The 27,678-nt window shown below is 39.6% G+C and overlaps 1 protein-coding gene across 3 annotated transcripts in view; it reads left to right on the forward strand.

The window, feature by feature from the left end:
- Positions 1-27,678, forward strand: part of LOC113021218 (myosin-10) — a 67,376-nt gene that overhangs the window by 14,208 nt on the left and 25,490 nt on the right. For 2 of the 3 annotated variants that reach the window (XM_026165735.2, XM_026165736.2), the window contains exons 4-6: positions 22,508-22,535; positions 24,761-24,863; positions 26,341-26,370. In XM_026165735.2, coding sequence (XP_026021520.2) covers positions 22,508-22,535; positions 24,761-24,863; positions 26,341-26,370 — 161 coding nt within the window. The remainder of the gene's footprint in view (positions 1-22,507; positions 22,536-24,760; positions 24,864-26,340; positions 26,371-27,678) is intronic. The other variant, XM_026165738.2, reaches the window with a different exon arrangement.

The raw sequence follows: 27,678 nt of genomic DNA on the forward strand, positions 1-27,678 counted from the left end.
CTGGCCATCAGGTATACCGGGCATTTGCCCGGTCGGTCGAAGCGCTTTGGGGTCCTTAGGGACTAGAAAAGCGCTATACAAATGCAGGCCATGGTGATTTTTAGTTTTTATGGGCCGATGATTTTTTTTTCTTGTAACGGCATGAACAATTAAAGGTGGTGGATTGGCCAGATGCTGGCAGATATGTAAAAATGTCAGTTGTTTGCTGGTGGCTATGGCGGAGCTCCCACAGAGGGCAGCAGGTGGGTGAGGAAAAGGGGAGGCAGGAGGAGGAGAGACGCGAGGCGGCCACCGGTCCGAGTGTCAGGTGAAGTGAACTTCAGGTGATAAGTTATGACCTGCAGTCTGTCTGGGTTAGATATAAACCAAGTTTATGTGGAGTTTATTTTAGTTCTGCTGACTTTTTACAGTCAGTTAGAATAACTCGTACTGCGTACTAGCTAGCATGATGGAGTTTCTATGCAGCTGGGTGGGTGCTTTGATGTTACTGATGTTGAACTTTATTTAATTCACAAAGTTTGTTAGTAGAGTTTCCAACCGTCCCGTAAAAAATGGAATGATCCCTCATTCAGAGAAAATATTACGCGTTTCGTATTGAGCTGAAAAGGAACACAGTTTGTCCCGTACTTCAGCTACAATGGGGAAAAAAGGCACAAAGCTGGACTTTTTCTGAGTCTTTACACTGTCAGCTGCTTCTTCTTCTCTCATTCTCTCCCCCTCCCTCCCCTGTTGTTACTTCAATCATGAAACTGATCAATGATCAGCTGATCGGCTTTTCTCTCTTGTTTGTTTATCGCCCACTTTGCGCCAGAAAGAGGAAACCAGCGGAGGTCGTGTTAAACAACAGCAGCATGTTTAAGCTTGATCAGCTGTTGTTAGAATTGATTGAATATTAATTTCTAGTATCAGATGATGTTTGCTGGAGCCACAGCTGTAAAAGCTGCTGGTCCTGATATCAGTTTGGATATGTGGTGAGAGGGAAACATGAAACCAGGAGATGTCCTTACTGAATCATCAGAGCTGAACAGGTGATGGAGAAACAGGTTTACCTTTTAGGTGACATGAATGAGTTGAAGGGAAGTTATGAACTGTTTCTGAGAGACAAATAACACCAAGATCCTTTGTAGCTGACAGCTGGTAACTTGTGCAGGGGCGGGTCTAGCAAGGTTTTGCCAGGGGGCTAGGTAGGGCATCAACAGGGAAAGGGGGCACAAAGAAATACTTTTCTTTCTTATTCTCATTTAAAATGTCTAGCTTTTAATAAATAATTATCTGAATCTTACAATCAAAGTTTTTATCTGATGTAAAATGTATAGAAATCATATATATACCAATAAGACTGTACATCACTGTCACAACAGCATTTGTCTTCATTCAAAGGCTTTATGGCTTTTCTTGTAATACCTGGTGGGCCGGTCTCTAGTCAAAATGCCTGGGCAGATTTTTTTTGTCCCAGTCCAGCCGTTGGCATGACACGCAGTGAGTTAATCTGAGAATGTGGATTAAAAAATAAATGGCCGGGCCAGCGATGCACATCACAAATTAGCTCGCATAGACAGACTAGTTCTGCAGGTTCTTAATGACGGTATCTTAGCTAACAACCCCAACTACCAGATTCAACTTGTAATTGCCTAAAAATAACTTACCAGTGAGAGGGACATTGCTAGCTGGCAGTTTTTTCAAGCGATGTTGAAATTTCCACATTCCGACACTTCAAATGCTTCAGGAGCACCGCGGAAATACACGTATACATCTGTAGACTCGAGACAGAATTCACAATGCGTTTTCGGGACTTTCAGGCATATGGACCAGTTTTTTCTTTACTGACCAAACCAGAAAGCTTTAATGAGCAGCTGGATTTGTTTCGCATTAACTGGCTTCGATGTGACTTCGAAATGCAGCTGATTAAAATGAAAAGCTCGACTCTGTGGGGGTCCAAGTTTGCAGAACTACGAACGCAGCTGGGATGCATAGCTGTGCGTGTTCATGGAGTTTGCATTTTCACCTGCTGGACATCACTAACTGACTAGTTTAACTGTCTTCAAAACATTGCAGAGGCCTTATTGACAGTATTTGGCTCTAAATATCTGCATGAGCAGATTTTCTCTCACATGAGTGTCCTCAGGTAGCCGTCTGAATGCTGGACACTCGGAGACCTGTGTCTCTGAGTGGGAGACCAGAGATCACATTAACATGTGTATCTCTGTATTAACAAACATGTCATATTGGCCCAGTTCATTTTTCTTATCATTGTTGTGAGATCTGTTGTATAGTTCATTTGCTGTTACGGGGTTCTTGTTATGGATAAAAAGTCTTTTTTTGTTTCAAAATAGCTGATAACTATTCGCTGATAGCTGCAAACATCTGCAAACAAATGTAATTCTATAAAGTTGTTCTATATAGTGTGTAACTGTTATTATAGAGCATTATAAAATTATTGCTAATGCAGTTATATGGCACATTAACTTCTGAGGAAATTTTAGATGGCACTCATCATCGGAAAGGTTGCCACCCATGGTATAGGTTATTTTTATCCAAATACAAATCACATATTAAAAGCAGGCGACACTGAGTCAGATAGACTGGAATGTCTCCATCACAATGTCGTGTAGATAACTGAGGGAGGAAGAGGAGACATATTTAGCTTTTTTCACTATTGGTTGCTGACGTCCTCCTATTTTTAGTTTATAGCTATTATACTTATACTTATATCAAATCTGTCAATTAAAACTGCACATAAATGTTCTTAATTAAATATGCCATTTAGGTGCATTACCCTTTATTTAACCTTTTTAGGAGGAATTTTCCCTTTACTTGATGAGGCACAGGTGCAGATGTATTGGTTTTAAGCTCTGTAAGACAAACTGTGGGACATCTAAATATAGCTGCACTGCGATGTATACACATGCACTGCAGCCCTGAACTTGCCTAGTCATTTCCCAGCAGAGGTGCAAGTGAGAACACAAATGTCTGAAGTCATAGTAGACATTAATTAGGTTTTTAATCTGCCATCTTTCCAGTACAATACATCTGTGTGATGTTATATTGCACTGATTTGTGCTGATGTTATAACAACGCTGGAAAAAGTCTAATCAGTTTGTCCAATTAATGAGAACACAGAGGATGAGAACCATCTCCTGCTGTGTGATAATGTCTTAACCTTATCGCCCCAGTGTGTTTTACTTTTTGTTTTGAAATGTGTAGTGTAGTGTTGTTAAAAACAGGTCTGCAGATACTGGGAAAAACACTGTTGTGGTATATGTTTAGTTTCTCTTCCTCCCCAGAGTTGCAGATACACCTATATATGAAATATCTCCCCAGCAAAGCAGAGAAGGAAGATTCAGAGGTAACAAAACAGTCACAGAAGTGGAAAATGTCTTGGAACACAGAGATGTGAAGGAGGTGGGCTGTGCTGAAAGAGTTTGGGGGGGGGGGCATAGAGACGTTAATTTTGAAGGGGATCCTTGGAAAGGGTTGCACAAGAATAAAAGATGGCAGAGCCCAACAGACAGGATCAAAGTTTAAGGAGGAATAACTACGAGGGAAGAGGAAAGACGGCAAAGACTGAAAAGGAGTCAGTGATGGAGATGGGTAAAAAGGAAGAAGGGGCAGAAGCGACACAGTTTATGGGGAAATGGAGTAGAGGGTACAGGGGAAAGGCAGAGGGGGTGGCTAGCATTGTGCCTCACAATGGGGGCTTTGTGCAGTCTGGAGGGGGCTGGGACCAAGGCCCTGTGAGTGTGGGTGCAGGCAGGGAGGCCTGGAGTACAGAGTGCTTCCCTGGGAAATGGGGCCACTTGTTGGGGCAGTGAGGGCTCGAGTGGCGTGCTGGTGAGGGGCACACCCAAGATCTGACTGACAAGACAGGTGTGTGTGTGTGTGTGTGTGTGTGTGTGTGTGTGTGTGTGTGTGTGTGTGTGTGTGTGTGTGTGTGTATTGAGGAGGGGGGGCAGTCAAAATGACTGTCTATACTCCGAACATACTGAAGCTATAACTTCCAGGGAAAGGGTGAAGCTTGTTCAAACAGCATACTTGGATGAGTGTGCTGCAAATATACTCCGACTCATACAAGCACACACACACAAATATATGTGAGGGGATGAGTCTTTAATGACAGGCAGCTGCGGAGTTCGTGGAGGATAAAATCATTTTTCTGTTTGGGGGTCATACATCATTTCTGATATATGGTTACAGTCCTCTCCATGTGTAAACACTTATAGTTTTCTCCTACCTAACCTGGACAGGGGCAAGGTCCAGAAAGCTGTTCTCTGTCAGTTATCTTGGTATCCTTGGTGTCTGACATGGCTTCTTTTTTTTTTAACTACAAGTTGATGGACTTCAGAGTCTTGGTAGAAATGTAAAAATTCCTTAACTGTGTATGTTAAGAAGAATAAATGTATTATTTCTGCTTAGTTCACTGATTTGACTTTATCGCCCTTTATTGTCATTGTACATGTACAACAAAATTGTGGATTGTGTTTTATTGCCCAGTGCCATAGTGTCACTTTTCTAAAAGGATATTTTTTGAGCTTTTTAGCCTTTATTTGGCAGGAATGTAGATGCATCATATGCCTGAATAAATGGATCCCTACTTAAAATGGTTCAAATATTTTTTTTATTACAGTTTTGTGGATTTCCTTTTAGGGATACCAAAACCTCTTGGGTTTGATCATCTTTTCCTAAACCTAACCAAATAGATTTGCTGACTAAACATAACCAAAGAGCATCTGGAAAACATTGACACAATTACTACCTCGGTCTGGGTGAAAGTCCTGTTTTTGGCCTACCTATGCATCTCTAGTTTTTATAGCTCTGTATTTATTTCAAGCCCCAAATGTATAACTATCTGCGTGAGATAGGCATTAGTCTACTATGTGTAGATAACACTCTCAGCCCGAACACGGTGCCAATGTTTGAAAAGAGTGGTGAGGAGATGATTTAAGGTGGAGTCACTGTCATATATTCCCCTCGTTCTTCGATAGTGTTGTCATCAGAGAAGCATAGCACTGATGCCAGAAGCCTCAGCAGTACAGATACGATTACCTGCCGTCACTGCTCTCTCTCTGACAAACTCATAACCCTCTGAAGGCAAGAGAGAAAAGCAGATGACTGCTCCATCACTGGGTTTAATGAGCAACTGATTACATGTGCATATTTACTGATCTGTAAGGTAAATATATGCACAGCAGTGTAGCTACAGTACAAGGCTGCAAATCACTTTTTCCATTTTTGAGTTAACAATTACTCTCATAATTTCTCTTTTGAGAATTTACTCCACTTCTACTTGTTGCTGTTGCACAACATTAAGTTTGACTTATATTAGTTACACCCACTAGATTTTTGCTTAACCTTGTTACATTTTCAGATTTATTGTATTTTTTTAAACATCTTCTTTCACTCGTTTTATCAGAGTCAGTCATCATCACACTGATACATTTTTCTCCCTATGATTGAATCCCTTTTCCCCCCTGTGTGTATGGAATTCCTGTGGGGCTGCAGAGCTTAGCGCTATGATATCAGAGGTACCAGCATAAACACACACACAAACACGTGAAAACCGCCTTGTCCTGTTGGATTATGGCAGGCCTAGCCATCACAAAGAACCACTGTGGACCAAACAAGCCCCCCCGATGGCTGCCATCTGCAATCGATTACATTGCCAAACGCTTGCTGCCATATCTTCCGCAACTGCATTCTCTCCCCTTTCATTTGGTGTAAAGGCAACACCCAACAGGACGAGGCTAATTTTATGCTCACTGTAGGCAAACTGTTATGCAGCACTTAAGCTCTGTTGGGAAAAACAAACCTGTGCGTATGTCACATCTATAGTTATGCAGCTCAGTGCGTCCACTGTCTTGAAAATTTGTCTTAGGGATAATGTGGATAGTATTTTGAGGGATTTTTGACAGTTGGTAGCCATGATGATCATGAAGGAGTTGTCCCTGATGTTCCACAGAAGAAGTAGAACAAGAAAGGTTTCAAACGTCTTAGTTATTTTATATTATGTTCCCTACTATGCGATAGAGGTTTTAATAGTAAACAGGCAGGTTGGTCCACTAAAAACATTATCTTTGGACTTCAGAGAAATCGCAGGTTTCTCATTTGTACTCTGCACTAGAACAGCGATAATCTTGTTTTAGTCAATGATGATCTAAATAGTGACTGAGCATATCAGAAGAGGAGACTGAATCCCACCCTCATTTGCTATTGTTGGAAATGGGAACATGACTGTGTGTTTCTGCTATTTGACAGCGCTAGTACTTTGTCTGGTATGGCCACTGTGTTCACTGAACCAAAAAAGTAGATTAAGTCTCAGCGTTGCTATGTCTCTCTACTCCATGTAGTATCCCATGTGTATGGATTTAGTGTTAATGTATTGTGTTTCTTTTGTCAACCCGCTTGGACAATTTTTTTCCAAAATGGAATTTTCAGGCAGTGTTTGAATATGAATATCTTGAAAAGCATGAAATTTTCACTGGCCTTTCTTACCGTCAAAATGAGTCATGATATATATCTCAAGTACTGGCTACTTAAAAAATGAAATACAAATTTAAGCAGTTCTACAAAGTATCAGTATTTATTTATAGTTCAGGAAGTATAAATAGAAGAAAAAATAAATTAAACGAATGACAAAACAAACTGATTTTCTCAGTTATAGTTAAAGATCTTTTACATTTTTATTCCAATTAAGCTATCTATTGTTATTTTAGTTTTAGCCAGTACTGAAACATTTTTTGATGTATTTGTCCCAAATTACAGATTCTGGTTCATTCTGATAGCAATAAAGGCCAATGAAAATTTCAGGCTTTTATCTTTAATAGTTTTCAAAATATTCATGCCTCAGAGTTCAGTGTACAAAAAAAGGCCTGAAAGTGGGTCAACAGACCATTTTTCAAAAAATATCTTTTTAATAGTATTGATATATAATTCATAAATTTATACCAATAATTGTAAATGTTCAAACTTTGTAACCAAAACTTTTTTATGCAAAATGGAGATGGTCAAGCAGAAGGCCCGTGGAATGGCTCATATGTTAAACTGACCAGACTCACGAAAATAGCATGTTTACTCTTTTCTCTTGTCATAGTAACTGAACAAGGGATACTTTTTAAAATAATTTATCCTTTTCAAATTTGTTAAAGCCTAATGTTTTACATATTATTATGGGCCTACAACTTTAAGCCTGGTTGACAGGTGACTAGTTTTGGTTAAGTGAAACTTTATTATCCTAACAGGTTGTTACTTAGCACTCCACCCACTAAACTTAACATGGCCACTCCTGTTTCCAAAACCAACATGGCAGCAGCCAAAATACCAAAGCAGAGGCTTCAGGATGCAGACTCCATTCACCAATAGGCAGGTAGTTCATGTTTCACAGACATTCTATGCCCCACAAAGTTGATTCTGTTCATGTGGACGTAGCGTTTTCAGTCTAAGACTGAGGAAGAAACTTGGATGAGTTTCCCCCACTGAAAAGTCTACATCCAGATGAACAGGATCAACTTTTTGAGATTTACCCGCCTGAATGATTGGGCATGCATCAACACATACTATGGTTGCAATCATTCTCCAAAACATATTTAGGTGAATTCATGTAAGCACAGGATTAGCTGTGTCCATGGATGCTGAGATGCAGTGCTTCTCATTTCAACTCAATTTGGTTAATGGTTCAATTTACAGATGTCTTCATCCTGTTTATGTTCTGATACCATTACAAAAGGATGTTGATCTGTAAACTGCTGTTCCTCGTTCGTCATGGTCTGTTTGGACAGCGCTGTTCTTTATTTAATAATCTGAATGGTTACTCTTCAAAGCTGATGCCAAATTTAGATCATAGAAGATCATCAGATCGCCCACAGATGTGCTCCACACCACTCCAGCACCTCTTCATGAGAAACATGTGGGAACTGGGTGTAAACTCCTTTCCCTCTCACATTGTCTCTATCTCTGTGTCTATCTCGATACCCCTCATTTTCTCTTCTTTGAAAAATGTGCTTTGTGGGACTCAACATAGGAAAGACTCCAGAAGCCTACTCCCTGTGGAGTCCAGCTCAGACAGAATAACACAGGCTCTACATGTCGAACCCAAGCCGACGGGACGTGGGGCCGAGAATATTAATTTGACATGCAGAAGTCTCTACATTCCAATCATATGCAACACTTTCTCAGACTTCCTCTAACCTTTTTTTCACAGACAGCCATGCAGTGTTACAAATGTTTTTGGGGTTAAGGTTGTCTTGGCTCTTAGTATGAGCGCACACTGATACTGTCTGTTGATACAGTCTAAAATGCTTTAGATATATCAGTCTTAATATGCCTGCTAGGTAATCTAATAAATAATAATAGTGTATATTTTATAGGTTGATATATTGGTGAAGTGGTTAGCCTTACAGCAAGAAGATCCTCTGTTTGAATCTGCTGGCTGGAACCTTTTGTTGTGGAGTTCTCCGACTTCCTCCCACAGTCAAAAGGCATGGATGGTAGGTGAACTGGCAGTTCTAAATTGGCAGCAGGTGCGAATGTGAGTGTGTCTCTGTTAGATAGACTGGTGAATAATACAAGGTGTACCCTGCCTCCTGCCACATGACAGCTGGGATAGGCTCCAGTAACCTGGAACTGAATAAGCTGAGGTGGATGGATAGATTTTATATTGCCATGAAAAAGGCTTTCTATGAGATTAGCTTAAGTGGGTATTATTCCTAAGAATCTTGTTTACAAAGGGTTGTAGATTTTCTGTCCTTCCGTTTCCAGTAGTGTGTTTGAAAAACGGTATAATTGTTAGTAGGGCTGCTCGATTATGGCAAAAATGATAATCACGATTATTTTCACTGAAATTGAGATCACGATTATTTGACGATATTTATTTAACCCTTTAAGACCTACCATAGAACCAAGTCCGCCAGAGCTTATATTATTTTTTTACATGTTGTAGTGCCATTTGTGGGAGCATTTCAAGTTGCTATACATCAATACAACTGTTATAGCCCAAATTTTAATAATATGTCTGCATTAAGTCCATAGTAATTACATTAATTGCCAAAAAGCGCAATAAACTACAAAAAAAATTGAAAATCGTTTTTGTTTTTTTTTTACATATATTTCTACTTGGAGAAATTTAAGAGGTTTATCCCTCAAAACTAAATACAGAAAAGTTGCAAAAAATAGTTTACAACAACAGGAAATTTATTTTGATCCTATGATGCAAATTTGCAAAGAAAACAGCAGGTGCATCAAAATAAACTATTTCCAGCAGTGCAATTTGAGTTCTAAGCATCCCAGAATCTATTCAGAAAAGTCAAACATGACTTATAAAAACACCAGTATAGGTATAGGCCTACAAGTAAAAAACTACATTTTCCGCGAAAATGACGTCACTTCCGGTTTCGGGCAGGAAATGCGACAGTTCACGTTGACGTGTTTTTCAATGTGGGAAGTGTTAAGAACAGCTGATCAGATCGGCAAAGTGTTTCTGGAATATTATGTTTTTGTTCCTGCAAGTGCTTTTTATGCAATTTTTGCAAAGCTTTATGTGGAAGCAAACCGTGACTTAGGACAAGCTGATGGCATAAGATGTAAGTACAACTCCTCTGGTTTCATATGCAAAACAAATTATTGCGCTAGCTTACACGGTTCAGGTTCTACAGGGATTTAAAAATAGTTACGCAAAACGGAGCGTGCTGCTCTGACTGGCTTTAAAGGGTTAATAATAACAATGTATTGAATAATGACTTTAAAAAATAATATAAAATAGTGTGCAAATACTGATAACAGTGCAAATGTTTGCAATATAAGAAATAAATGAAAAATGTAAACATCTATGTTTAGTGAACTTTGCAGTGTTGCTCTGTGGTGCAGCTACTACACCATAGCAAAGTTTACACACTGTGTCTACTTGATCCACGTCTGACTCCGCAAACCCATAATGTTTCCACACCACTGAAGTTTTTTTTTTTACCTCTCTTTTCAACCAACGGCAGTCACTCTCCTGTCCAAATAACTTCTGCTTAGCTTTCCGAGCTTTCCTCGGGTCCTCTTAATTGTTGTGATGCGTGTTCGAAATGCAGAGCAGTGCGCTCGATTTACCACACGAAGCAGCGCGAGAGTAAAGCACGAGGGAGGGAGGGGCTAATAATCGGCTCAGTCATTTTTAATGATCGTTGAAAGCCCAGATCGTAATCGTGATTAAAATTCGATTAATTGAGCAGCCCTAATTGTTAGCTGCAGCTTTGTCTCATCTTAAAACTGTGGCTGTTGTGAAAATCCAAATTCCTCCTTTCATGCCAAAGACAGTTGAATACACTTCTTATCAGCCGGTATACTCCACTCTTTCCCATTGTGTCCTCACACTCCTAACTATATGTATGTCTAATAAGGGAAAAATGCCAAAGGTAATGGTGAAAAGGGTGGTTTAAAATGTGTGTGTGTGTGTGTGTGAGAGAGAGAGAGAGAGGGTGGAGACAATCTATTTCTGTCTGTGATCTCAGCTGCCAACTGTCATCACTATCCCACGAGTGACACAGAAACATCCTTAGGATTTCGTTTACAAGCGAGTCAGTATTTAAAGCTGGAAAGCTCCCGTTTCAGTACTGTTTTCTTTCTGTCTGCCTCCTATCTCAGTTTCCTCCTCTTCATTCTGCTATCTGGTCGCGTCGCATCACACCCTCCTCTTTCTTACTACTCTCTTCCCTCTCATGGGAAGTATTCGCCTATGCCAGATGCACAGGGGAATGTCCTGTGACTGTCAATGGGATCTAGTATAGTCTCCACCCTTTTGTTCATTTGTTGATGGTGTGAAAATGATGCGTCTCACTGGCACATTTTAAATTGTTTTTTCCTGGCATGGAGAAGGGTTTGATTATTGTGTTTAGTTGATGATGGAGCACATCAGTTTCCGAGTAGGAAAGCAGGCCTCATTTCCCTTTAATGCCACCTCTGTTGCACCACCAGCCTGCTAAAAACAACGCCTGTTCCACACCCAAGAGGCCCCAGTGCTGGAATCAAGGGAAACCAGGAGCAATCAAATTCCAGGACACACACTCTCACACTGACTGTTACTTGCAAAGGGCTTGGCATCTCGATGGGGCTTTCTGCCCTTCTGTTCTTGTGAATGCCTAACTGGCAGCTGGTTCAACAGCATTACATTGAGAAATGCACTTGAGCTGTTTAGTCACTCAGCAGTTACAAATGGCCATATGTAAAGAAACGAACAGTACAAACGAACGTCCTACGAACGACAGTAGCTCAAATATAAGCTGGAATGTCTTTAAATGTTGCATTTTTTGTCCTTAGCTGAGAGTCATAAAGCTTTTCAGTGCCTGTTAACAATTTGGTTTTATGCCAAATAGTAACAGAGCTCACAATTTTACTACATCAATGTCTTAACAACGTTAGTGGGATGTTGTTAAACCATCATCTATTCACTGCAGCTTACTCTGCTCTATACCCATCCAGGGAAACAATGCTGTCAATAAACACTCAACGGACACTTTGTTAGGTATATCTTGATTGTACTGTGTACTAGTACTACTTATTGCACTTATTGTACTGGGTACTAGTACTGCCTTATTTGCTTGTGAAATAGGAATATGCCAGAATTCAGAGGAATCATTCCTCTGAAATTTTGGTCCATGATATGGTAGCATCACAGCTGCTGCAGTTTTGTCAGCCATTTGTGTGCAGTGAACTCAGTCTCGTGTTTAACAAACCAGTTTGTTGTGCTTTGAGCTTGGTGACATGATTTGTTGTGTTATCCTGTTTGAAGCAGCCGTCAGATGGATACACTGCATCAACCATCCCTTTATGACAATGTAGTCATAAAGGGAGGAACACAGTAAGCAGCAATACTCGGATAGATTTGTGAGTCTAAACAATGCTCAGTTGATACTAAGGGGTGGAAAGTGTACCAGGAAAATATCCCCAACACCATTATAGCTACCACCAGCCTAAACAGTTGATACAAGGCCGTTTAGGCCGCATTTGGCAACAACATGCTTTTCATTTACCATCTGAATGTTGCATCATACCAGGGAATGTTTTTCCAACCTTCTGTTGTCCACTTTTGGTGAGCCTCTTGAATTATAGCCTCAGTTTCTTGTTATTAGCTGACAGGAGCAGCACCTAGTGTGGTCTTCTGCTGCTGTGGTCCATCTGCTCCAAAGCTCAAGGTGTATTCAGAGATGCTCTTCTGTTACCTTGGTTGTAACCAGTGAATGTTTGAGTTACTGTTGCCTTCTTATCAATTCAAAGCGGTCTGTACATTCTCTTTTGACTTCTGGCAAAAACAAGGTGTTTTCTCTAGAAACCCTAGAAATGGTTAAGTGGAAAAATCTCAGTAGGTCAGCAGTTTCTCAAGTACTCAGGCCAGGCCATCCGGCTCCAACAACCACGCCACATTCAAAGTCCCTTCACCATGCTGGATTTGAACTTTAACTAGATGTGTTGACCATTTCTTCATGCCTAAATACATTGAGTTGTTTGGTTGATTAGATATTTATATTAACGAACAGTTGAACAGTTGTAACAGTAAAGTGAGCATTTGGTGAAGAAATTCTTATAATTCCTTTAAATCTTGAGGAAGTCGGGATTAAATCTTGTGTTTACTTCCTATCTTATTGTTCTGTGCTCTTAAGTTTTGTCATTATGTTAAAAAAAGAGTAGGTGAACATTTGCACAAAGTTGAGGTGAAAACTGCTGCGCTAAACATTCAAATTAAACCATTAAACATAAAAATATAAAATTAAATGCTTGACATGTATACAGAAATAAAAGGAATTAAGATGGAAAAACCTTATAATTTGATATAAGCCAGAGTCTAAAGTGCCCTGAACACAGTCCAGTTCTCCTTCACACACAAACACACTGTTGGTGCGTCTGTCTCTAGCTACTTTATAGCTAACATTTGTACATTTGGTTTATTGGTTGTCTTGGATCAATCCACACAGACTTCAAAAAGGTTCGGCGCTCTTTTTGGCTCAAAACGAACATTCACTTCGCTTTCTGTCCAAACACACGTTTAGAGGGAATATGTGATAACGTAACCCTGATGATTTCATGTATTTTCTTGGCTTGTCTTTGTGGCCTAGTGTGGGGTTTTTTTCTTTCTTTTTTCTTCTTTACTCCATTCCACACCAGAGATTGTGTTAAGTGAGTGTTTTTACTACCTTAACTGCCTTTTAGATAATATATAATGTCTAAATGTGTCTGTTTTATCGAAGTTGCTGTTTGAGGATGTGGCACATTACATATTACTCTTCCTTAATCATCTACTTAACTGTGTTAAGTGTGCTTCTCATAATCGTTAGGAAGCTTCCAAGTGACAGTTACACACTGCAGGTACCCACAGACACTACCCAGATCACACTGACTGTTTGCTACTTCCACTGTCTGGGAATGTGAATGAGCGCTCACTCTCTCTCCCACACACACACACACACACACAGCCAGAGCCTTTCTTTTGTTTCAAGTAGCTCTGGATTCTCTCTCTGCTCCTTTATGAGTAATCAGAGCTCCATTTTTATATTACCTTCATATCTGTGTTGTGAGCAGGGAGTTGAGTGTGCATGAGTAATCCCCACAACATATAACAGTTTATGAGAGAGCAGCTCACTGGCCGTCACTCAGGATTTCTAATGTGTGTGAAGTGGTTGCCATGGTGCTATGATTTTCACTGTGTGCAGTTGCGTTTTACGACTTCTTTTATGAAGCAAATTGTGGGAGCTTGTGCTTCAGGGTGGAAAAAATGTGTTACATCCAATTGCAAAGACCCCCTGTTTTAATACTCTTTCCGTTGCTTTTTATTCATAACCAGAAAGTTGTGATTTGTGTCAAAATGCGTGTGAAAGCATTGAGTGCAAAGAGGTGTCAACTTTTCCTGTTTTGTCAACGTGATGACCGCAAGTATTGGATTATTGAAAATGAACACAAGTGTGCAGTGTTTGATAGCTGTCTGATTCATGTGCATAAACGTAAAACATCAGCTTGCAGCAGTTGTAAGCACATTATGTTGATTTAGACTTGAGCTGCATTGGACTGAAGCCACAATGCTGAGGACCATTGACAATAAATGGGCACAATTATGATTCTTGCACTAAGAATGTTTTTGTACACTAAGGTCTGGTTTCAGCTTGGGATGTGGAGTGTTTTTGGTGGCTGCGGTGAGAAGATTGGAGTTTAAATGAGAAATTTTCTTCTGCCCTCGGAGTAATGCTCATGGCTTCCCAGTATTTTAAGAAAACCCATTTCACTCACAGCTTTAAACAAGAGTCTCATTGTTTATCTTTTCATTCGAACTACAAGTCATCATTTTAGGTGATGACTGCAAGGGTTTTTTTTAAGGTTATATAATGTTTTATGTGTTCCAAGCAGGGCTGTTATGGAGCTATGAGAACAAAAGATATTTGACTCTTTTAATCTTTTAACCAAAGTAACATGGGGTCAAAAAAAATATTTCACAGTTTGAAAACTGAACTGAAAACTTGACCCAGGAGAGGAGCGCTAAGGCTGCATAGGGTTAAATAAGGTTGATAATAGGGGGGTTATGATAATGACTGAGGCTTTTGTGGAGACGGGGGGAAAGGGGGGCAAAGCTTTGGAATGTGTGGAATGAGGGTTTGTTTAATCCTCATGGGGGATAAATTATTAGCAGCAAAGGGAAACCCTGCTGTGCAAGACAGGAACGTTAAGGGACATTCTTGCATACAAGTGCCAGCATTATATGTCCTCAGTTTGCACTGTGGACATATTTAAATTAACTGGAGTGCAAAATAGTCTTAAGAAATGTTTCATTGTGTGCGTGAAAACAACAATAAATTTTTTATAGTGCGGTCAAGCATTTGTTTTTCTAGCTTTCTTCTTTCTACCTTTGTATTGAAGCGTTCCACCTCTCAGTAAACTACCATATGTCATTGTAGTAATACTGATAAAAATCAGCTTTTTTTGACTCGTTATTTACCTTAGCTGAGCTGAATGAACAGCCGTTTTTATTTCCGACTCACATTAACATCAACTAATGACCTTTGAGTTGTGGTGGAGGAAATAACTAAAGAAACTAAAAGCTAAGTTGATGAGGTGTTTAAATGAAAAACATCTGTTACTGTGAAAAAGTGATTTTGTCTCCAGCAAGTTCCCCCCTCTTTTGTGGTGTGAGTGATCTGGCTTTGCCGCATTCGTGGGGGGTAAAAGGGGAAATGAGAGCAACCGAGAGAAAATGAAGCACAAAGGGGGTGAAGATTTAGTGAGACAGTAATGAGCTACTGGAAAGGAAGCGCATGTTCAGTTTGACTGGTCCACCTACGCCTAGCCAGCATGGCATCCTGGGTAAATATGACCCTGCTGTTGGTTGCTGTGGTGATTTAGGAAACAGGAGCTGCCAAGAAGGCCAAGGTGGCAGCAGAGGCAGGGTGAATGCACCCACTAATTCATTCAGATAGCACAGGTCACAGTAAACTGATTTTTATAGAAGACCACAACAAAAATGTAACAAAAGCGCAAAAATGTCATTTACAGTGAAACAATGAACATACGTTATAACAAATAGACTACTAAACAGTATGCACATAATGTCAGGGCTCTGTGTGCGGGCAGACAGGGATGAGGATCCAAATGCAGGACTCGAAGACAGAATGCAACTCAAAACCAAAGCTTTATTGCAGGCATGAAAACAAAACATGAAGAAACACACAGGCATAATCTAATGGTACGACGCGACACTGAGCATGGGAAAACACAGGGCTTATATACACAGGTTGCTAATCAGGGAATGGGCAACAGGAGGAAGACACAGCTGGGAGGGATTGGACTAACGAGACATGGGGAGCAAAGCTGCACACACTAACATAAGACATAGACTTTCACAATAAAACAGGAAACAAGAAACCATTAAACAAAGCCGCAGACATGACACTGAGAGACAGATTAGACCAGACTAAACATGGGAGCACAAAACGTAAGAACTAATCCCGAAACAAGAATAACTGAAACATAGATTCATAATAATAATCATCATCATCACCAACAAGAGCACCACAAGAGAATAAGAAAACAATCCATGATGCCAAAAACACACCAAAACGTAACTCAAAATACTGGGTCAAACTGACCCAGAACTGTGACACATAATCTTTCTAACAGTTTACTACATGCAGTCTTAACACTCAGTGCAGCCCAAACTCGCACAGGCCTAGACAGCAGTCAGCGAATATCTGGCAACTACCAGTTGCTAGGTTACAAGGCATACTTCCTCACCTGGTTAGAGAATGGTTACTGGCAGTCGAAGGTGAAAATTGGTTGCAAAGAGGTATACAGTGGTTCAGTGGAAACCTCCTTGTGATTGCTTTGGTCGTTGACACATTGTATCCTGTAGTTTGCATGGAAAACACCAACTTGACTGCAGACTACATTATGAGCAGAAGAACACAGAATGTTCAACTTCAAAGTAAAAGTTTCACCTTTTGAAATGTGCTGGTTACAGCATTGAGGCACACGTTTTAGAGGGACATTCTCCATTTATAGTTTGATTCTGCACTAGAGGTGGATAAACAATGGAAATATAGATAAAATTATCAACACACCAGCACTACATGCAAGCTTTATCACTCGTTAGACTTCCAGGAGTCTAGGCACTTACCAGATTAGTTGGACAAGGTGAGCAGTTTAGTTTAGTTTATTAAGATCCCCATTAGCTGCAGCAGTCCAGCAGCTGTTCTTCCTGGGGTCACACATTTTTAGATTTTGACGGTGCGCCCTAAAACCTAAAACAAATCCAAACAACAAAAACAACTCCTTAAGATCAATCCAGGCTCATCTTAACAATTTCTAACTGTTATCAAAAATTCCGACCAAATAAATATTGTTTTAAAAGTTTTCTAAATACAGTTTTGCTGGTTTCTTGACAGGAAAACGGTGGCCTGTGAGAGATGGCTAATAAATATAACTGACACTAAAAGTGAATAATAATGGTGATACACACAAAATGTATCTAGTGTCACTGAGTAGCCGTATTGTTATACCATCGTTAATGCAGCAGATATATTGTTGCATACTCTCTACTTGATGGATCACTGTGTGCTTGAACATGAGGCTTTGTGCAAAACTCCCCTCTGGCAGGTGAAGTCAGTGTTACCTTTATTTTGTGTGGCCTCACAGGGGAAAGAAATCAGAAAGAGGACACTAGATTAAAGGAATGATTGTCAATCAGTGGAAAAGCTGAAAGGTGTAGGATGTTGACTGAAAAATACATGGCTGGATAAAAATCACAGGAGAGCATCAAAGGTGTGATGGGTAAATAGATGTCTGATAAGCAGAGAATGAAGTGACTGCGACTCCAGTGGAAGTCCAAGGTTGTGTGTGTTTGTGTGTGTCTGCCAATCCCTGTTTTTTCCAGTACAAACAAGATTCGTTATTTTTATCCCCTTTCCATCTGACAGAACTGATAGCTTGTGTATATGTTGCTTGTCCACAAACACACATCTAAACACCACTTCCATCAGCCCCATCTGTTACCTTATAAAGACACAGTGCAGAAAAAAAGCCTGTCTGCCTTTTTGTGTTGGATCACATCAGTTGACACTTGCAGAGTTTGCTTTATTCTTTTTCTTTTTGTAACGTTAGCAGACACATACAGCAATATCTTAAAATATCCGGGTCTGATTGTATTACTACTGACTACCAGAGATGGGCAGTAACGCGTTACTTGTAACTGAATTAACTACGGTAATCCGATTACTTTTTTCAAGTAATGAGTAAAGTAAGGGATTACTATTGCAAAAACAGTGCGAGAGTGTCTCATGACAATGACGTAAGCGAGTGCGACGTTCGTGGAAACAGCTGTGTGCAGATCAACAATGGATCATAAATCGATTGTAGGAGAGGTTGAGCGTGCAGCGTTTAAAGCGTGGAAGTACTGACCTTACTTTGAGTTTGATTACGTAAAAAAATGACAAAAACATTAGCGTCCGCTGTTCACTGCGTGGGAAGAAAACTTATTTTTACAGCGAAAAAAAACCCTAAACTTCCGAGCAAGCACCGAGTGCGCTACGACGTAATGTGAAATTCACAGAGAAACTCGCGGATTCTTCAACTGACCGCTGCGGCACACCTGCACCAGGGCAAACCTCCGCCTACCCTACTCCTGCTTTACAGGTGAAAATAGAGCAACAGGACCGCTAGTTTTTTTTTTTAAATTTATTTTCTGCTGTGTTTCACTTGCATTTATTTGAAAGAGTGAGTGTAAACACAAAAAATATTTTATTTTATGTGCTGGAATGTGCAGAAAATAGGTTCAAATGTTAAACAAATTTCTTCCAGTCAGAGAATGTTGCAGATAATTTAATTTTTGCTTGATGCATAAAGTTAAAAGATTAAAACTAATAAAACAAGTTTTAAAAAGAGACTTTTCCATTTGATTACATTTTGTATGATGGATTATGTAGAAAAAGTAGAATTGGGCTGAAAGATCTATCGCTTTATCACCTATTCAGGTTGTAAATCGTGTTTTTAAAAACTAACTAAGTAATTAATTACTTTTGAAAATAAGTAATCAGTAAAGTAATGGAATTACTTTTTGGGGGAAGTAATAAGTAATTAGTTACTGTTTACTTTTTTCAAGTAACTTGACCAACACTGCTGACTACTGACAAGCTGCTGCCAGAAGAACAAAACATAATTTCTGTGTATCAGAACCTATGTTTCTGGGAACTAACCCGGCACATGGTGTTTAGGTCATAAACTGCCATTTGGGCTTGTCACAGTTGTACTGTATGCATCATTTAAACACAAAAATCCAAAATCACGCTGAATTTTTTGGGATTGTTCTGTTCGAATTGCCATCAGGTGTTAATTTCAGAAACATGAGGTCATGCGCCTCCCCTGTTTAAACCTGTAAACACCTGATGTTGTTCAGAAGCTGTGTAGTTAGTATGTGTTTGGTTTTAATTTTCATGAGGGGTTACGTGCTGTTGCGTGAGTGTCCGATAGGACTTTTGGGCCTGTTTAAACCAATATTGGGTAAATCAGATGAGCATCAGGTCTCAGACTATAAAACACAGGCAGGATGAGTTATCAAACTTTGACCCGAGTTTAAATTCAATTCAATTCAATTTTATTTATATAGCGCCAAATCACAACAAAAGTCACCTCAAGGCAGCCTGATTGTCAGGGGAGATGATGCCAGTTATATTTGCATACATTAGGCTTGAATCTTTGTGTTGCATCTTATCTGCCCTACATTTACATCCGTGATTCTTTTTTTTTAATCAAACAAAGCTGATTTTCCGTGGAGAGAAAAGAGAATCCCTTTTAATGTTTTCACATGAACACACTCGCACAAACTCATTTGTCACCTGCTTTTTGTCACTTAAAGGAAGTTTCCGCTTTAGTACACAACAAAAGGACATTTCTCTAGGGAAATATAACACCTTAAAGACTGTTTGAGCCACCTGTGAAAACTGAGCCATGTCAACAAGGTGTGAGTAAATTTCCTTTAAGCTGAACTATCATCTCTGCGGAGCGGATGGCTTTTAGAGAGACCACTGTAATTATCCATTAGAGCTTTTAGTTAATCGCCATGTTTTTGTGAACCAGCTTTATTCACACATAAAAAAGAACCACTCAACAAGAGTACTTTAAACATGTGAGAAAAACAGGACTTTACCTGCAAGCATCTAATGTAGCCACAGCAAAACAGACCCTCTGTGATGTCTAACAGTAAACCTGCTGCTGTTTCCCCAGCACTGATTTGTAGTTGTGATACGTTCCTTTCAGTTTCACTTTTAAAAACATAATTTATTCAGATGCTTCCTTGATCAAGTCATATGTCAAAACAATAAATAAGAATAAAATAACATGTTTTGTCCCCGTGTCATCATTAAATGTGTGTTATAGATATTTTGTTAGCAGTAAGGCATTCACCCTTATGCTGCAGCTGCTCCTCGGCTCAGTGCACGTTTTTACCCCCTGGCCTTTGTCATAGGCACATGTGATGAGGTAATTTCTTCTGTGTTTTCTGTCTCCTAAAGGGCAAAGCGATGATGTCAGGCTTCATTCTTCACATGGTACACAAGCAGATGGTTTTAGGTTTAGTTTTAGGTTATGACTGCAGGTATTAGTCACAGTAAACAGCTACTTAGAGAGCATGGTTTTTATTAAGTGGCTGCTCTCGTGTGAACTAGTAAATGGAATGGTGAGTGATCTTTGTATATTTGAAGTTGTACTTGAGGCTCTAAATAAGTGTCAGGAAAAATTATGGTTTGCTATCATTTTAAAACAACAAGAAAAATATTTTTTAACTGCAAATTGTTTGTTTCTTCAGAGATGACTGCGGTTTTTGAAGTTCTTTTCTCATCATTTCTTGTTCTCAGTCTCTTGAGATGAAGTATGCTTCTTGGCCTGTAGTCACGAAGGCCTCAATTTCACCAAACCAGGTGTCTGTAGCTTAGAAAACCTCAGGGAAGATTCCTAGAAAGTGTAGTATGCTATGAAACTGATAAATGTTTCAAGTAGATACATTACATACATTAGATACTAGGGATGGGTACTGGTGTCCGGTGCCATGATGGCACCGGTTCTGACATAAACGGTAGTAACCAGACCGAAAAGCAGCGCACATTTCGGTGCTTTATTTCGGTGCTTTTTTTTCCTGAGCTGTGATACACTTTTAGCCAATCGTTTTACGTTTCCGAGGATAGTAGGCGGGGCCAGGTACGTACGTTCTGTTAGCGCAGAGCTACAGATTAAAAATGTCCAAGGCAAAGCGGTCAAAAGTCTGGCTGTACTTCACAGCAAAATATGCAAACTCAGCAGCAACAAGTGCTTTAAGCTGATACTGTGATACTGTCAAAGGAAGTAACACCTCGAATCTCATGAAACACCTGGCGACGCATAGCGTTTTTTTAAAAGCCGAGAAATGCGCCGTATTTGATGGCAGCAGCAGCAGCCGTTCTTCTCTGCGTGAGTAGCTTAATGTTGTTCTTGTGTGATTTACGTTGAGTAGGCTAACCACGTTATTACATTAATGCATGTAAGGTGAACTAGCAAACATCATCATAGCTACATGCGGCTGTCTTCTTGTTTGATGGCAGATACTCCCTTCACCCTGGCCAAAAAGGCTAAAATGACCAAAGAAGAAGTGGAAAACAGTTAAACATGAGAGGTTTTTGGACAAAGTTTGTGTTTTTTCCATTGTTTAAGCACTGCTTCCAGCCAAGAGTGATACCATATATGACCCATAGCTGCAGAAAAGGCTAACATTGTTATCTTTTTACCAAAAAAAACAGCTGAACATGAGAGGTTTTTGGACAAAGTTTGTGTTCTCCATTCTTTAAGCACCGGTTTGAGCACCGTTTGAGCACCGGCACCATTTCAAAAGTACCGATTTGGCACCGGTATCGGATAAAACCTAAATGATACCCATCCCTATTAGATACCTAAAGTAATTATTTAAACTAGGTGAAATGGCTAAAAATAATACAACGTACATCAGTTTTGAATTTAAATAGATTCAGCTTCTGTAGTTCACTAAACCATTTTAGTTTTTGACACTATGAAAGGTTCACAATAAATTCAGTTGTTTTAAAAATTGTATTTTGGAGAAAGGCAAAAACTTCTGAATTTGTCAAGACTTGGGAGAACAAGTTAATGTATATAAAGATAACATATACTCATTGCTTAGGTTTAGGGTTAGGTTATGACTTAAATGTCAGAAAATTGAAAAAAATATCTGAAAAAACATGAGTAACCCTGTAAGACCCAACCTATCAAATGAGATTTTTATTAACCCTTATAACAAAATCCGCTTTTTTTGCTGTATCATGTTGTGTATGATATATTTTAATTATATATTTATTATATGTTTTTCTATCACATTTGATACATTGGGCATTTTTGGTAACTTCTTTTTTAACAACAATGTTAATTTTAGGCAGCGTTTTGTCCATAACATTTTGAAATCATGGCAAATATTGATCATGTTGATGAGATAGAGGTCTCAAAAACTCATGTATCAAATATGATACAAAGGGTATTGTAGGGTTAATTGTTAGTGTTAGTTAACATCTCTTAAAAATTTTAAATCTCTTCACAAGATCATATTAAAAAAGTCTGGATTTGCTGCCTGGTCATCTGGAAGATTAAACCTGCCATATTACCAAACATGTCGTGTTTTCAAACATATTTTTAAGTCTCTAAATTAGCCCAGAGTTTCTGTTTGATGATAAGCATGTCAGTTCCCTGCTGGCTGTGGTGAAAAATGCATTCCTAACACACCTCCTTTATAAACTTCAGTGTTCACGGAGCAGTATGTTTCTCCTGTTATTCTCAGGAAATTCTCAGGAAAATGCAAGCTGTGTTTATGTACGTGTATGTACTCACAGCTCCAGTATTAGCCTGGTGAAAACTATTAAACTGTTATGTTCCATTGTATGTGACAGCTTAGTCATTGAATGCTATCTCTGTACGTCAAAATGAATGACTAAACAAGAGATGCTTTCTTTCTTTTTCTGTTTTCTCTGAACAGACCGTGAGGACCAATCAATTCTTTGCACGTGAGTACTGCAACTCTTAACTTCTCTTTTCTACTTTTGTCTTAATTTCTTTCTTAGGGCAGATGGTTGAACTGGTCTTTAAGGTGGTTCTAGAGATCAACCAGCTTGATGGACTGGAAAATGAAACTGTCTCAAGACAAGGATTATATCGCTTCACCTTAATAGAGTTACATTATATAAAGACCGCTTGTCCTTGAAATGCCTTTAAATATAAGTATCTTTTATAGTTATGAGTACTTTACAAGGATTATTTATAGTATTTTTTTCCCGTGTCTTTTTATCTTCATTTGGCCAGCTCCCTTTATCCTGCCATGTTCTATTTAAAAGTTGGTTTCAAATAGCTTTTTGCGGATGCTGGGCTTTTACAGCGGCTCTACCCAATACCGAGGGAGTTATGAGTGTGGTTTGGTGGCCGGCCTTCATCTTCTTTGGCAGAGGGTAATTAAGTGCCACTGTCTTTCTTGGGGTTTGATGCTGCCAATGAACAGATGAGAAGCAGTTGCAATAATATGCCCTAAATTCAGAAAACTGCACCCCCTGTTGGGGAAAAGGCGCCCTTTTAAGAGTTTAGCCCCACAGTTTAGATCAGGTGTCGAATTCCAGGCCTCGAGGGCCGGTGTCCTGCAGGTTTTAGATCTCCCCCTCGATCAACACACCTGAATCAAATGATTACTTCATTACCAGGCTTCTGGAGAACTTCAAGACATGTTGAGGAGGTATTTTAGCCATTTAAATCAGCTGTGTTGGATCAAGGACACATCGAAAACCTGCAGGACACCGGCCCTCAAGGCCTGGAGTTCGACACCTGCGGTTTAGATGGTCAACCAGTTTAGAGAAATGTCTCCTCCTCATCCTGCTCTAAGGAAAATTACTCCTGAAGAAACAGATGAAAAAGGTTGCTTATGACCTACATTTATGCAGCTCTGTTGTAATATAGATCACTTTGATTCAGTTGAAAGGCCACCATGCCATTAAGCATAACAGTGCATAGCACAGAATTATATAGTGCATAGTTTAGAATAACATTTAGAGATCCAGGCCTTGTGTGAGCAGTCAGCGTCTGGTATGTAATGATGCATAGTGTTGTATAAATGGTCAAATGTGGCAAGAAACCATGCATTAACTATGTATGATGTTTTCCAGTCATTGGAGTTGACTGTAAAAGTAGGGTCTAACTGCATGAAAACAAGCCACAGAAATGTTCTTTTAATTGGATTCATCTTTAGGTAGCGCCAATTCAAAAGCCGCTGTGTTACAAAATGTCCATATGGTACATATCATAGGACAGGAGAGGGAATATCCAGGAAGACTGAGACCTTGAAGAATCTCTCATTTAAGTTTTCAGAATCTAGTTCGACTCTCTAGCACTGAGATCTGTGAGAAAAGGAGAGGCTAGACATAAAAATAGTTCCCAAAGTCAAAGGTCTTTTAAACCACATGCTTGGCGAAAGAGAGAATATACGAGAAAACCAATGAATGATTTCTGGGAGACTTATTCAAAGAGGATTCATGTCTTCATAGTAAAACAATGAAGACATCAAACCACACTTGGATGAGTACCTGTTTGACCTATATTCCTATGTTCGTACACTGCACTCGAGGACTCGCCCGTGCAGTTCTAGTCTTGCAGCTAAAACTGCAGTGCACAGCTAATAGTGAGTTAGACTAAAGCCACTGGTATGTAGATGGATGTAGTGTCACTGGCTTCTTTTCACTGCTGGCCCTGGTTTTCTGAGCTCCAGGACCCGACTGTGGGAGTTGCGGATGGCCGTGCCTGAACACAGCTATCATTAAGGACAGCCCAAAAGTGGGGTCTGGAAACTTTGGAGCCTGGCTCTCCAAACCACAGGGTTCTCTAGCAAAACAGACTGACAAACAAATGGATTGATTTTTACAAAAACAACAAGATAGCCTGATGTTTAGTCACTCTCTCTGTTTTCTTTTTTGTTTCTATTAATTGTGTCCTTGGAGTTCATCCAATCACTCTTAACCACAATAACGATGAGTGAAAGTTATCTTGGTTAAGGTTTTAGGGTTGTTTTTTCTGTACCTTGGTAAACTGTGAACAACTCATACATAATATTTCCTGTTATGTGGCTGTGCTTCACAAGGGAAACCTTGTAATTCAGGTCAGAAACAAAACCTGTTTGTTTCTCCCTTGTCATGTATTGGCTCACATTTTCTCACTCTATTCATGTGTATTTGTCTTTACTCTTTCTTTTCAGAGGTGAATCAGGCGCTGGCAAGACAGAGAACACGAAGAAGGTCATCCAGTACCTGGCCCACGTTGCCTCCTCACACAAAGGACGCAAAGATCACAACATTCCTGTGAGAGCCGTACTGCCTACGTTTCTCCTACACTAAACATGGCCCCATCTCCTCTAAAAATCATATTTCATTGAAAAACTGGCTGGCTTTATCACTGTGTGAATTATTTCTAAGTATTATTGCTGTGTTTTAAAAAATGTCAGAAAGCTTGAGAAGGTTGATTTCTGTCATACAGTGATTTTATCTTACAACCCATTAGTTTAGCTTGGCACAAATCAGGAAACGGCAACAGCCTGACTCTCATTTATTTAATCCATGCAAAAACTAAAGTGTAATTGAGTTATTTATGTGTAACACTTTTCTTGGCTGTTACCACCAACCTGCATGAACCTCTGCTGGTTTCTACTCAGAGGCAAATGATAGTCTAGCATGTAATGCTCCATAAAAAGGTGAAAAGTCATTATATTGTGGTTTCTGCGTGGATTAACACACCTGAGTAGTTCATTTGTGAGGTACAGTCACACTAGAGAAAACAGTGGAGACCGCGGCACCAAAGTAATTGTGTCTGGGTGCAATGAAATTTGTGATCTCACTGCCTTTGAAATGGTTGCTTCAATGTAGGGCACTGGGGGGTGAACATGTACAGTCAGCTGCTGTATAAAAAGTTACTTTGGTGGATCAAGACAGCAATAAAGCAGCAATAAGATGGCAATAAAGCACCCTGCCGTCAGTTTATGTTAACTGGGTGTATTTAGCAATTACAGGAAATCTGTTTGTGATAATACACAGTAATTAACAGTCAGTGGTAAATTGGCAAAAAATTAAGTGGTAGTGTACATAGACAGAAATTCACGCTATTTGCATTCAGAATCTGGGCACAACATCATAGATGTGAATCTCAGAAATTCCTCCACAAATAGTGACATAGTTGCTGCAGGATGGTGCTTTAATTGCAAAATGACAAACATACTCAACAACCTTTCTTTTCTGTTGGAGTACAACCAGTTTGCAACCAGCTGAGTCTAGTCCTCTAAAGCAAAGAAGCAAGTTGCAGTTTCTGCAACTACTGACTCAGATTGATTGTAATGTGTTGGAGACATGTTGCCTCCCACCAGACGACAAATGCAGTCACCTAGCAGTCAACTTTGGTTGCCATATCTTCTTGCATTTAGTTGTCGAATGTGAAAAATGTAATGCAGTTGTCAACACAGATTGCTATCCTGTTTTTACTCTAGTGTGACTAGCCATTTGTTTTAGCTTTAGCCAATGCTAAGCTAACTGTTTTCTTGTTCAAGAAGCTAAGCTAGCTTCAGGAGACATGAAACTAGCTTAGCGCTCAGCTGTAAAGTAAACTTTTTTAATGCTGTTGTGTTCTACCTAATCCTAAAGTGCCTACCTCAGTAAAAGTTAACCTAAAATGTTAGCTCTTGCTCGAGCGTTGGGCTAAGTTTGCACTGGTGTTCTCTTTCTCATGGCTTTTGTCTGACATAAGAGCTTCAGGTTTTAACACTTGTATTTGTTTATCCATAACAAACAGCCCGATTCTCCCAAAGCATTCAAACTACAGGCAAGTGTATCTCCAGCTTTTTCCAAAATCAGTGTGCCGTCCGTTTTGTCTATGTTTGTGTATATTTGCATGCCCTTCTCTCTAAATCTCTGCTACTTCTGTAATGATGATGACGGACTAATCTAAGCTTCTTTCTTTATGAGGTATTTGTTTGTGCTGGCTCGGTGTTTTCACATGATTATTTGAAACCAAGTGAATCTGTCCGCCGGCGTGCAGGCTCACGATATTAAACACTTTGTTTTATCAGTTGGTTTGGGTTTATTAGAACTGAGGAAAACTGAGAGGTCTTATTAGAAACATCTGTCAGTCAAATACCTGTTGTTAAAGCTGTTCATTGAGTGCTACGGGAGCTTAAATGAACCCTTTCTGGCACAGTTTTGTGTTCTTATTCACAAAGAGCGGTGTGAAAATCAGATGACGGCCACACTAAACATCTCTCCTCAAACTTCGTCTTTCATATTTTGTCAGAGCAAATGTTTTTATTTCAAATATCAATGTGTAAATGTTGCATATATATATTTCTGCATGTTTTCCTTTCGTGATGCATGTTTGTAGTTTAAATAGCATGATCACTGTTGTGATTGAATGTTACAGCCTCACATGGATTTTCAAATATTAAGTCACAGATAAGTTTGAAAAGTACAGAAAACTCCCAAATTCCATCTTCTGTTTGTTGTGGTTTCTCCAAAACTATTTTCTGGCTCTCCTTGTCTCTGGTTGATTTATTTGGTAGCTATTTATCTTTCCCCCTAAACCAATATCTGATGTTTCTTTGTCTTCAGAAAATCTAATAACTGTAGAAAAAGAGGCCCTCGTAGAAGTCCAATAACCCGCTTGTGCAAAGGCAATCTGAGTAAATGCCTGTTTAATATACTTTCAGTCGCAGAGAGTGAGTAGCTGTAACTAAGTGCCTCAGTGCTCCCTTGCCAGTGTACACCATCCACGCTTACCTCCTTAATGCCGCTTTACCGCTGCGTTGCATTAGAGTGACCTCTGAGCGCAGGAATGTAGAGCCAGGGATTGAGGGGGAGCAAAAATATGAAGCAGGACAGGAGACTGTAAGAGGAGTGAAGATGGAGGTGGTGAAGAGGTAAAGCAGACCTGAAGGGAGGAGACTATATGAATTCTCTCTGTAAGAAATATGAATGGAAATGCCATTTGTAGACGAATGTATGTACTGGTTGGAATCGGTTACTCCCAGCTTTTCTCAGTGAACCTCATGCCTGTCAGGATACTTGAATGGAGAACAGTTCCAGACAGCTCATTAGGCAGACATATGTAGCAGACTGCACACGCATACTGAAGCGG

This window comes from Astatotilapia calliptera, chromosome 4 (assembly GCF_964374335.1).
Source record: "Astatotilapia calliptera chromosome 4, fAstCal68.1, whole genome shotgun sequence".
Taxonomy (NCBI): domain Eukaryota; kingdom Metazoa; phylum Chordata; class Actinopteri; order Cichliformes; family Cichlidae; genus Astatotilapia; species Astatotilapia calliptera.